Genomic DNA, 13,001 nt, shown 5'->3' with positions numbered 1-13,001 from the left:
TCATCCCATTTCTTCTTGCCTCTTTGAAGACCAGCCCCTGCAGGAGAACCTCCGTTATGCTGCTGGCCGATGTGGGCAGCGGGGGTCTGCGGTGTCAGACATCTCATGTGTAAATTGCTGAGATTTGAGTTCTGCTGACAGGAGAAACCTACGTCTGTAGGAAATCACAATTTTTTCCCTCGTGCCCTTTTCTAGTCCTGTGGTAGCAGAATGAGGATGGTCCAAATGACTTACTTCTTGAAGTAATTGGGTTGTTCTCCTATAAATATCAGTCTTCACAGATTAAAGGATGAGTATGCACGCGTTTTATCACAAGAACTGGAGTAATGTTTTAGAAGATATTTGATAAGCACATTTGTATTTCATTTTGGAGGGAGGGAGTGTCTGTCTTCTGACTTCCTGAAGGATCATGTGCTGTTCACTCCTCTCTTTAGGGAGGAGCCGTGGATGTAATAATTCACACTCCACTGGGCACTTTAGTATTTAAATGTCTGCCTGGCAGCCATGTAGTCAGGAAGCAGAAGTGCTTCAATGTGAAGTTCAGTTGAGAAAGGGAATGTTTCTTGTATGTAGCAACTTGCTCTGTGTGTTTTGTAAACAAATCTTTGGAGAAAGGGCAGATTGTGTTCAGAAGTTTTTTCCCTTACAGATTCTAAATGAAGAATAGTTTTGTGGAGGCCACAATGGTTTCTGGATGGAAAAAATGGAAACCTATTAATCAGTTCCCATTGAATTGATCCTCAATAGTTGTTTTTATTCTCTTATTCTGAGCCATTTAAAACCTTGAGAATTTTCTGTTGTATTTTGCAGTCGTCTTCGTTCAGCAGCATCACCGATTCTACCATGTCCCTAAATATCATCACTGTCACACTCAACATGGGTAAGAGGATAAGCAATGTTTTCTTATGACGCATTTCAAGTGATACAGATGTATTTTTGTCATGGTGTAGTAGCCTTTTGGAGCCAGTAGAAAGTTCCTTGATTTGAAAGGATGCCAAGTGAACTAAAGGGAATGGCAGCCGAGAGCTGCTGCTCTGCTGCCTGTGCCGGGATTCCTGTAGGGAGCCGTTTGCACAGGCAGCTCAGTATGCTTCCCAAGAAGCCCGGGGAAGGAGCTGGAACTCCAGGATATGGAGTTCTGCTCTTATTTCTAGGAATGGTAAAGGGTCAGACATCGTTAGGAGCAAGAGTAGAAGGGCACTGGAGGTTTGCATTTCTGCTGCTCCGTTCATTTCGTTGTTTATCCAGCTAGAAAAGTGCAGGACTGCCAATTCAGCACCTTTCGGTAGCACCAAATTCTGACACGTGGAAAAAACATTGCCTAATGCTGATCGGGTGCCTAATTTCTAGGTGTAGACGTGTCTTTTCAATGTCGTTTCTCTTGCTGATTTTTTTGAATGTAACTTTTCAGTGTCCTGTATGAAAAAATAATGTCTTTAGCAGCATTTCCCTGCTGCCTTTCCCTGAAGGTGCCCGGCAGACATGCGCCAATAGGGTAACCTGAGATAATTGTAAGTCAAACGTGGCCCACAATGTGTTGAGAGAACTGATTTTTCAAGACTGAAGTAGCCTGGTGTTAGTTCTTCACTGTCATTCCAATCACTTTGTTTGCTTTTTTTCCTCCCCCTACCCTCCGCTTTCTATCTGTATAGAAAAGTATAACTTCCTGGGAATCAGCATTGTAGGACAGAGCAATGACCGGGGTGATGGTGGCATATACATTGGCTCTATTATGAAAGGAGGGGCTGTGGCAGCAGATGGCCGAATTGAACCAGGAGACATGCTTCTGCAGGTTGGTCCGTGTCCCACAATACGTGCTGCTGGCTTGTACATTGGTGGCCCGGCTCAGTCATCCCACCAGATCCATGGATTTAGCAATCAGTTAACAGAATTCATTCATACTCAGAGAAACATGTCACAAAGACTGTTGTCACTGAAACCTTCAATTCTTGGCGAGCTCTGCTGGATAGTTGATGCGCTCTGAGAAACAATATTTCTGCAGCTGCTCAAAGGAGTGGAAACAGTTACAAGGCAAATTAATTTGGAAACAAAGAATTAAAATGTCTTTAACTTTGCTGTTGCAAAGCCTGACCTCTGCTTTTTGCAACGTTTCAGGTGAATGATGTCAATTTTGAGAACATGAGCAATGATGATGCAGTACGGGTTTTACGGGAAATAGTCTCCAAACCAGGGTGAGTATGTTACAGAATCTTGCTGCTTATCCTCCGTGTGCAGTTATTGGTATTGGGCAAACCTCGGGGAAATCAACATTCTGATCTCAGTAAGCGACCAGTGTGACTGCTGATCTCAACTCTCAGCTTCTCAGTGCAAATGATGAAGAGGTGAGACTGGTTCCAGTGGCCCAGCCAAAACCAACACAAACTAGGAGTTGCCTGGTTTCTGTAGCACTATTTGTTTATAGGGTGAGCGTTTTAATATCTCACGAGCTGATCGTTCGACAGATTTCACCAGTAGTTCTCGTGATCTATGCAAAACCAGAAACATTCTGACAGTGGTTCATACTGAAAATACTTTGACAAGCATCTCAAAAGCATTCTCCGAATGTACTTGACAGCTGGTGGGTAGGAATCAGTTTGTTTCAAAGGGTTCATTGTAGCAGTTACAGCTTCTGTAGGGAAAGTTAAGAATCACCCTTACTTGTTTTCTTTCTCCCTAGACCTATCAGCCTAACAGTAGCCAAATGCTGGGACCCTACTCCCAGGAGTTATTTCACCATCCCCAGAGGTGAGTACGTGTTTGTGCTCTTTGCTGGGGTCCTGTGGAGCCCTCGAGGTCTAGAATATTTTCAGCTATTCTGGCCTCTAACAGACTTCCATTCCCTATAAGTTCAGTAGGTTTAAGTTTGGTTGTATTGTTTGTTTAGTTTTTGTTTCGGGAGGCAGGGGTTTTGGATACTCTTTCTGAGACTCCAGTGCCCGCTGATTTCATGGGCGTTTTTCTTTTGATTCACATGGCTTTGGATCAAGCTCTTAACGTTTTGGTGCGTCTATCCTCATGATCTTAACCTTTCAATTGATAGAAAGTTTGGAGGATAACTATACTTCAGTCTTAAAAAGCCTCATTTTCTCACATGTACATTTTTTACAAAGAGTTTAAACTGATTATTTTTGAACTTTGAATCAAACAACATTGTTTGATATATATATAAAACCTCTTGAAAATGATCTAGGGTTAAAACTTCTGGCTTAATAAACCATTCCAGATATAAAAGTTCTGTGCTCATGTGACAAACACAGCTGCCTCCTACTGGCGAGTGCTCTGGTTATGATACTGAAACCAGCTTGTTACTGGTCCTTCCGAGAAGATGAGGATAGCATTTTCCATTGAAACTAATGCGATAGACTCGTGCAGACTATGGGCGCTCACTCAGTGAAATCCTTTGGAAAACCAGCATAATCAAAAGAAAAGTCCCACAAATCACATATTTCCGATTTGCTACAGGGAGAGCTTGTGTATGAGTTTGTCCTTTGGCAAAGGTGTATGCGTTATTGTCTAAGGCAAACAGCAGATTATGCGTTGTAGGAATATGGTTGCAATAATGTGTGGGATATTTTGTGGAAATACCTAACATAGGCAGAACTCTTTGACATAATTTCTGGTTTTAAGGCGATGGAACAACAGCCACTGTAATTCAGAAGAAAAGAAATAATCCAGATTATGGGAAAAATTGAGTTTTATTACTTGCTGTGTGGCTCTTCTTAAGGTCTGAGTGTAATTTTCAGTCTTCCCTGACACCAGTCTTTACATGTTTTGTCTGTTTATTTTGCAAGACTATTCCAGTCCAAAAAACTTTCTTTATGGCTGCTGAAAACGCTGAGAGGGGAATTGCATGATGCCTCATCTCTGCAACTGCAAAGCTCTAGAGTTCCTGCTCTGATTCACCTGCTTGAGGCGTTATTTTGGATCCAAGACCCTTAGCAGGAGGGAGAGATCTCCCCATCAGCTGGGGCAAAGCATTGGTAGTACTTCACCTCATAGCAAAAAGGGAATCTATCCCACTGTATAGAACAGTAGGGAAATATTATTACTGGACTGGTAGCTTCTTTCCCAAAAGTGGAAATGTTTCACTCCTGCAATTCCATGGACAGGAGTGTCATGGTTATATCCTATCAGGCTGGTGCGGCAGTCGCTAGAGGAAACCAGCTCCTGCTGGCAGGGTGCTTTTTGTTCCCTCGTGCTGACACTATCTCATTTGTACTATCAGAATGGCAAGAACTTGTGCACCCCCAAAAAAATCCCTCTTACTCTAGGTCTTAGGTGTTTACGGCAAATCTGATTCCATTTATCTTTTTTTCCCTTTCTGGTTGTTTTGCAGCTGAACCAGTGAGGCCAATCGACCCTGCAGCGTGGATCTCTCATACCACAGCCATGACGGGAGCGTACCCCCGTTACGGTATGAGCCCCTCCATGAGCATCACCACATCTACCAGCTCCTCACTAACAAGCTCAATTCCCGATTCGGAAAGTAAGTCACACTGCGGCCAGCACAGGGCAGGCGTCTTCTGCTCGGGGCCAGCAGTGCCGAGCTGTGCGCAAAACCGACCCCAGCCACAAGCACGATGAAAACGACAGACGCCACAGAACTCTTGAATGCTTTCTTAAATTTGTAATTCCTATGGGGAGCATAAAACCTTTTGCCAAAGGTCAAAAGTTAAGGCAGTGGTGTTTTGCCAGGGTTTCCATTCAGGAAGAGGTGGCTTCTGGTCCCTTTTAAAGTTACAAGACAAGGCAGGCCTCTAGATTTATCCCCTCAGATGAACGTCAGAGCTTCCTCCTTGGATTTGACTGTTTTTCAATAAATTTAAATTATGTACTTCAGATAGAAGTCACTGAATAATAATGTTAGTGCATCATTTAGGAAATCATCCACTGATGTTCACGTAGCCTTCTTTTGCACTTTTTTATACTTTTAGAATTTATTGAACAAGGAAAAAACAAATGTGATGTCCCATGTGAAATTATGGTTAGAGTTCAGCCTCCTTTCGTGGTTTGTCTGTCGGTGGCAGTCTCTAAGCAGTCACATCCCTATAACCAAGTTGTCATGATTCCTTATCGTGGAAATTTTTTGTTTAAAGAATATGAAATCTTCCTTTCTTTTACTCTTCCCTGGCTTTTGGATGTCAGCATGGGTTAAAAGCTAGCTTTTGGGTTGAAATGTGTGGCAGTAAGGCAAGAGGAGCACACGAGGAGCACGAGTCTCCCAGAACACTGTCTACTGAAGTCCTAGTGCAGGAAAGTGTCCGTATTTAGAACAGCACTTCTGTTTACTTGACATAAAAGTTTTGAGGTACTTTACACCTCAGGAGTATGGTTTGTTTCCTGTGATATTGATACGGAAGAATTTCTCTAGAGGTGCAACTCTTCTGTCAGATTTGTTCATCTGTAGCAAGGAGATTTACTGTATTTGCTTATAAATACATAGAAATCGTGAAGTGTCTTTAAAGCCCTGAGGAGAATATCTCGTTTGTGGAACAGTGCTACCTTGGTATGCAGTCGTTGAAAGGCAGGTAAATACTTACATGTCTAACAAGGGATGCTTAAGTGTCTGCCAGATCCAGAGTCTAAATTTAGGACTGAGTAACTTTTTTTCAATTTATAAGAATTTTCTAGAGAGAAAGGGAGGATATCGTTTAGAAACAGAAACAAACCAAAATGAACAAGAAAAACGACACTTTGAGGATTTTAAAGACCAATGTGGTGTTGGTGATTTGTCCAGGGAAGATTCTGTCACCGATGCGTGGCTGAAGTGTGAAAGTTGCATTTGCAGGGACCAGTTCAGTCCCATCAGGCTACCTGCGTGTCTGCCTCTCTGTCTTCTACCCTCGCTCAGATTTTGTAAGCGCAGAGTTCCTGGAATTACACCTCGCCTTGAACTGAAAGGGCAGTTATTGTTTTTGTAGGTGCAGTAGCCTCGTTAGATAGTAGGCAGCACCACTGGAGGGGAAATACATCTGCAGCAGACAGCAAGTGAACCACTCACCTGATGACTGCTTTATCCTGAGATGTGTTTTCAGCCTTACGGGTACTAAAGGTTGCTGGAATCCAATGTATCTGCTGATTGCTGTCAAACGAGAGTCTGTTTCTCTGCATTCCTCTTGAACTATTCATGTATCCTGTGCCTTGATATGCAGTGATGTGATTGGGAAGTGTGGAACGCAGACGCCCTCTCAATCATACTTCTAAAATAAAGGTTATTTGGGAGCAGAACCACGTTTCCGGAGACAGCTTCTCATTTCTGTGCCAGTGACTTACAGTGTTTCCTTTCCTGAATGCAAGAACATGGGGAGTACCCTGTTCTCTATTGTGACCTTCTGCTTAACGCTCCTTCCTTCAGCTCCGTCCTGTCACCCCCAAACAGGGCAGGCAGCACCTCAGGGCCCTGGGGACAAAGAGGACCTGTCCTGTGACCCTCTTCGACAGGAATGACAGAATGGGAGAGGAACAGACGAGGAGAGACTGCTCATGGACATCTCAAAGAACGAAGAGCTTCATGCAAAGTGGGGCACTGACTTTTCGTGTTCCAGTGCAAGGTTCTCTGTTTCAGTTCCTCTGAGGCTACAGGCCCTGCTGTTTGAAGCAAATGTACCGTCTGTTGGCAGTACCTGGCTGTGGAAGTGGAAGCAGTGAATTAACGGAGTCGCCTTAGACAAGTCTGTTTCATGGTTCCTTGTTTCAAGGACTGTGACCGTCTGCTGGTTTACTCTGTTCGTGGAGCAAGACCAGGATAATGTAAATGGACTGAATAACTGCTTTCCTTCTGACCACCATTCCTTTGCTCTCTAGCCTCTGGATCAAAGGTGAAGTTCTGATATCAGAAGCATTTGCACAGTCACCATCACATCGGTGCTAGTGATTAAAATAGCTGAGATTTTGGGGCCATAGAAATCACCACCACACAGTAGGAGTTGTTCTGCGTTAGCTCTTTATTTTCTCAGGTGCATTTCTTCAAAAACAGGACTATGCAAACCAAGGCAGACTGAGGTGTTTCATAGTAATTATTGCTTTAAAAAGTCTCTAGTTCTCCAGCAGCGTTCTGGCTGATGCAGGAGAATAGTCTGTCACGGTGGCTTGTGAGTGTTGGACTCGCTGCCTCAGTCAGTGCAAACTCTGCTCCTCCTTTACTCTGCTAAAGGTAGATTTTTCCAGTTTCTGTTCTGCCACCGCAGGACCCCTTTCTGCAAAGCAGCACTGTCCCATTCCATGAGATTAACTTCAAGTGTTTCAATGTTTCCTGAAAAACTTGCTGTTTCAAAATGCAGCCTGTTGACGTGGTTGGAAAGTTTCTTTTTCTCTTGCATGGAGTTTGGAGGATTTTGACTTGAGACTTCAAACTATTTCTGCTTAATAGTGTTCAGCCTGAGCTACAGCGTGATTTTCAGAGGCCTTTTTGTTTGGGCAAATGTGTACTTCCTTACTCAAAGAAGGAAACAAGCCAGTGGTGGTATCACGTGTGGTAGGACTTTGCTTTCCTGGAGCACACACCTCTTTTATTACCAGGATCTACTAAGGGGGGAAAAAAATGCCACTCAAAAGCAATAACCAAAGCCCTGAGAAAGAGCTTTGCAGTAGATGTGGTTCCCCAGAAAGGAGTTGCCATCTGTGCTCTTCCTCAGGCTTGCACATCCCTGTACAGGTGGTCAGGCCCACAGTTGACTGAGTTCAGATCAAAGTGGGTTCATTTTAGAGGTGTTTTAGAATTGTCATATTTGTAAAGAACTGCCAGACTTAGAAAATATTGATGATCGTTTGACCAGTGTTGTTCTTTAAATGCAGATCGCAGATCTCCAAGAAAATACAGTTTATTGCTCCCCACACACTTTACTTGAATATTGGTTTGTTGGGTTTTTTTTTCCCCAAACAAACACATTGCTTTTTGCCACTAACCAAACTAACGTAAAGCAAAAGCAAAATTTTAGTGTTTATTCAAACTTTGTAAGTATTGAAACCGCATGCATAGATGGTCTGGGATATTTTCATGCGTAATAGCAGTGCATGTATTGAAAGATGCATTTTCAGTTTTCATTGTTTCATGCTGGTTGTACCTTTTATAAAAATGTTGGGTTGCTGGAAAAGGACAAAATTGGTTCCCTTGTGCTTTTGAAAGGTGGGTGATGTGGGGAGCTGGGAGAAGGGAGGGGAGGAGGGTTTCTGAATTCCTGCTGGGAAGGTCTGAGCTACAAACAGAGGACACGTGCTCGACGTGAATTTTCTAGGGCTGAGAAGATGGGAGCAGTCTCCAAAGAATGTGGTCTCTTATGTATAGACAGGATGATGGAGTTCTGCACAGAACACGAGAAGCCGGTAGACTCTTGGACCCAGATTCACCCCACTGGGCTTTCGATATGAGATGCCACTTGCCTCTACGTGTGGTAGGAAGGAGTCGCTAAAGGAACTAGACTCCTCCAGGAGGAACCTCAGTTCTGCGGGGTGAATCTCAGCCCTATTGTTCTGGTTTTATTATAAAAAAATAATCAGGAAAGCGTGAAGCCTCTGGTGAGCCAGCTCTGCCCCTAAGAGTGTGTGAGAGATGAATGGAGCGGCGATGGCTGCCGAGGCATTTGGGAATAGCGTTATTTTAAGTGTTCTGCAAGAAAGATGCAGGACAAAGTAATGCCTGGTTGAGTGACTCCTTTAACTTGTAAGGCTGCCATCATTTGGGTTTTTTAAGGAAACCACTAGCCTTTATCCTGATGATGGAAGCTTGCTTTTCTAATTTCAGTTCTCTCCAATTATGCTGATGTCCAAATCTTAAAAAAAAACAGAACAAACCACAAATGGACATTGACTGAGGCATGGTCGTCATCTTTGTCCATGCAGATGGGTATTATTCCTGACAGTTAAAGCAAAAGTTAAAGAAGAAGCCAAAACCCCTTGTCCTACAGAGTTTTGCATACGGTGCACTGAACTGTTGGGTGGGTAGGGGCCGTTTGTGGCAAATTGAAATGAAAAGCAGTGGTCCTAGAACTCCTTGGGTTTCCTTTTCTGCAACTCTGGATGCAGCGTGGACTGAAAGAGCGCAGTGCTGATCTGTAGCTGGTTTGAGAAGTTGAGACACTCAGGGACTCAGCATCTCAGTGACTAAACTGGTTGCACTGGGCAGGATCTCTGAAGACTTGGTCCGAACGCGATGACTTGTGCCATTGATGAAGGTGCATTTGGGAACCTCTGTGTCGTTTTTTGCATCTGTTGGTAAAGCTGTCTTGAAACTTTTCATCCAACTTGGGAGCTGAGAAGTTCTTTTCGGACTCAGATTGTTTCAAAGAAGCATGTAACCTTTCTTTCTTTTAGAATTAGAAGAATCTCCCTTAACTGTGAAGAGTGACATGGCTACTATTGTCAAGGTTATGCAGCTCCCAGACTCAGGCCTTGAAATTCGGGACAGGATGTGGTTAAAAATTACCATCTCCAATGCAGTAATAGGTAAGCAGATCAAAGAAATGCTGGGGGGGGTGGGGGAACAGTGGGTTTTTGTAATTAGGCTGAAGAAACTATCTTTATATGAACTTTTTTTCCCCCCCGTCTATGACCTCTTTTATTCCCTTGACTTGGTATTTGTGAACAACTCTTAAGTGTGACAGGAAATAACTAATAGCTCTTGTTTGAGCCTGGGCAGCCAAAAATGCTGCACGTTTCTCATGGCCACACACAGCTGGTCCTTAACCCTCACTTCTTGTATCTCTGGTTCTCCGTGTAGCTACGTGTGGCTCTAGCAATCTGCCCAAGTCCAGCAGAGCAGCCATCCTTGTAATTCCGGTTCCAGACAGCCACACAACCTTAACAGAGCATCTAATTACATTTAAAATTACCACAACTAGTTTGCTTTTGATTCTGGCTGTCCTGTGACCTGAGCTGTGCTAACATTTAGTCAATCCAGGTTGTAGTTACCTTTTGCTGAGAAGGGGATTGGAACTCCCCCCAGGTCTTTTGACAATGTTGACACCTGCCTCTTGAGGAAGATGACCCCCCCGATCGCTTCTGTTCTGTACATCCCGCGTCATTTTTCATTACTGCAACTCAGAAGGGGTTGAACAGTGTAACTATAAAATTTTCTGCATGCGTATTTGGTGTCTCTGTTGATGTAGTGTCCAACTGGATGCAAAATAGTTCTTTTCTTTCTTTATTGATGTTTGCTGGTAACTAATGTAGCGGTTAAGCTGAGACGTGAAAATAACATTTTAAGCTCTTTGCATATTTGCGTTCGGTACCAGGCACAGTAGTACTAGTGGGCTGTGTGATAATGTGAAGATTAAAAAACCTAAGGAGGTCAGTTTTGCTCGGATGATATTTGTGTCTCCTCTTGTGTTCTCATTTTAGGAGCAGATGTGGTTGACTGGCTTTACACACACGTGGAAGGCTTCAAAGACCGACGGGAGGCTAGAAAATATGCCAGCAGCATGTTAAAACATGGCTACCTCAGGCACACTGTGAACAAAATCACCTTCTCGGAACAGTGCTATTATGTCTTTGGAGACCTCTGTGGCAGTAAGTTCCCCCCCTGCGAAGGGCAAAGCTGCGTGGGTGTTGTCTCCTCTGCGCTCGCAGGATGCGGAGAGCAGAGTCCTGTAGGATTTCACAAGCGGGTGTTTCGGAGCAGGCCCCTATTGGGAAGTTGCATGACAAGTGGTTGACACTCCTGTTAGACCAAGTAGTTGGAAGAGCAGGATGAACTCATCAAACAGGGCATTGCACCGAGGCTCAAGAAAGCAGGATTTATTTCTGCTGATGCCACAGAATTCCTGCTTGTCAGCCACACTCAGTTTCCGATCTGTAAAAGGGGGATGATTCCTCCTTGATTTACGGAAACGCTGCAAAGGTACCTTGGTGCTCAGCGGTGAATATTGATGCCTGCCCTACCGTGTGTGATATTTAGAGTGAACTCTGGAGGCTGAGTCCCTCTGATCCCTCACCGCAGTGGGGTGCTGTGTCAGCCATTATTAACACGCAGGAGTCAGCTGCGAGGTAAGAACACGGTCTTCACCTTTTCTCTCTTTTCCAGATATGGCTGCACTGAACCTTAACAACGGTTCTAGCGGAGCCTCGGATCAGGATACCCTTGCTCCACTTCCACATCCTGCTGCTCCCTGGCCATTAGGCCAAGGATACACGTATCAGTATCCTCTGCCCCCTCCGTGTTTTCCACCAGCATACCAAGACCCAGGCTTTAGCTATGGTAGTGGCAGTGCAGGGAGCCAGCAAAGCGAAGGTAAGATGGTTAATCTGGTATTTATTTCTACAGCCGTCATTAGCCCTAACCATTTGCTTGAGTTCCTTCGTACTGTCTGTGCTCCTGTCTTGTGATTTTTGTATGCTGCCTGCATGGATCGGGTGCGACCGCACGGAATCAAAACTGTTTGTGTATGTGATGGAGTGGGTTAGCCTTTCAGCTCTGTATTGAAACTGCCAGCCACGTTTTAACTGAGTCAAATAGAATAGAATAGAAGCTGTTCATAGTTACGCTTTAGTTCTGTACCCCGTGCAAAATACCAGTGGGGAACTAAAGCCAAGCTGTTTGTCGTGTCCATAGTGGCATGGGCATCTCTACTTTTCTTACCCAACAGCACCACATGGTAAACTACTGCTTAGAGAACGCTGATTCAGGCCATTAATGAAACCAGAACCTTAATGACTCAATTGTCCATCCTGTTAAAACAGATAAACTATTGCCCCCCTTCTTAGAGGTCAGAGCCATTGCCAACAGGGGGGCTGCAGTCGCCTGATGTTGCTAGAAATTAGATCGTTTCGTTGCTGATGGACCAGGGATTAGAACCAAGGCGCTCTTGGCTGTCACTTCAGTGCTCAGTCCAAAAGGAAAATCGCTCTCTTTGCTTGTGTGAGACAAGCATGAGCGGCCAGCCAGATGGGTTACAGGGCTGAAACACTGCTCACAGGGAGGAGAGTCTCTTCTGTCATATACGATAGGGGGAAAAAAGATAATACTGCATGGATTAAAAACCTGACCTCCTCCTTTCCTGCCCTAGGATAATTTTGTGGTTCATTTTTAAACCTTAGTAAATAAAAACTATGTATTTTTTTTGCTGTACAGATTTTTTTAAAATTATTTTTTAAAATCACTTCCAGAGTGAGTTTTGCTTTTGGAAATGCTGCCAGTAAAGAAAGGGGGAGGATTCTCTGTGTTCTTAACGGCGAACATCCAGTAACTTGGATGGAAGTTCTTGCTGTTTACCACAGCCAGTTAGATTTTGCAAAATTGCACAGAAGAATTTTGTAACAGGAACTTGCTCACACAATTTTAGCAGTATTGCTTCCCACCTTATCTCAAAATAAGAAGTGTCTGTGAGGAAGCTCCCAGTGATATCCAGAGGTTTTAGAACTGCAAGCTGATTGTGCTGGGAAGAACATGACAGGTTTTTTTGGCAGCTGGTTCTGTGGGCAGTAGAATATTAGGTCTCTGCTGCTGGAATAGGAAAGGTATGGTATTTTATCCATGCGACCTGTGTTACTGGCTAAAGAGAGCCTTATGAAAGGCGCCAAAGTGTTAAATTTTGAAGGGTTTCAACGCTTTCCTTGTTCTTCTTTTGGAAACTACACTTTTGTGTTGTTTCTTGTTTTGTAACTGTTATTCCCTTGTTTTGTTCTGAGCAAGCGTTAGACTGAAGGATTCCTAGAGGAATGGCTGACTCTAGGGGATTGGTAAGCTTCAAATGCCTCCATAATAATAATGAATTCACAGCATGATCGTTTTAGACTCTTGTGACCCAAATGTTTAGCTGTATTTTTTCTTTTATTTTTTTATTTTTAATTGTCTTGGACGCTCAACCTGTCTCGATGCACAGTAGTCCAATAGCGTGGCATTGGCGTATCAACCTGTCTGGCCCCTGCGTGCCTCTGCTGCAGCAGCAGCAGATGGGAGAGTCCTGTCACCAGTCCCTCGCTGCTCTTCATGAAAGAAAGAAAGAAAGAAATCCCAACTCCTAATTTATTAGTCTGATGTTATCCATATGGATTGGATTTATCTACCA

General features: G+C 43.8%; 1 protein-coding gene across 3 annotated transcripts in view; it reads left to right on the top strand.

The window, feature by feature from the left end:
* The window catches only part of DVL1 (dishevelled segment polarity protein 1), a 90,470-nt gene that overhangs the window by 74,600 nt on the left and 2,869 nt on the right, over positions 1-13,001 (top strand). For 2 of the 3 annotated variants that reach the window (XM_054222309.1, XM_054222311.1), the window contains exons 7-14: positions 811-880; positions 1,653-1,792; positions 2,116-2,192; positions 2,678-2,745; positions 4,337-4,486; positions 9,310-9,441; positions 10,336-10,503; positions 11,018-11,224. In XM_054222309.1, coding sequence (XP_054078284.1) covers positions 811-880; positions 1,653-1,792; positions 2,116-2,192; positions 2,678-2,745; positions 4,337-4,486; positions 9,310-9,441; positions 10,336-10,503; positions 11,018-11,224 — 1,012 coding nt within the window. The remainder of the gene's footprint in view (positions 1-810; positions 881-1,652; positions 1,793-2,115; positions 2,193-2,677; positions 2,746-4,336; positions 4,487-9,309; positions 9,442-10,335; positions 10,504-11,017; positions 11,225-13,001) is intronic. The other variant, XM_054222310.1, reaches the window with a different exon arrangement.

Source organism: Rissa tridactyla, chromosome 16 (assembly GCF_028500815.1).
Source record: "Rissa tridactyla isolate bRisTri1 chromosome 16, bRisTri1.patW.cur.20221130, whole genome shotgun sequence".
NCBI lineage: Eukaryota > Metazoa > Chordata > Aves > Charadriiformes > Laridae > Rissa > Rissa tridactyla.
Note: the sequence above shows the minus strand (reverse complement) of the source record. Positions and strands in the feature narration are given on the sequence as shown.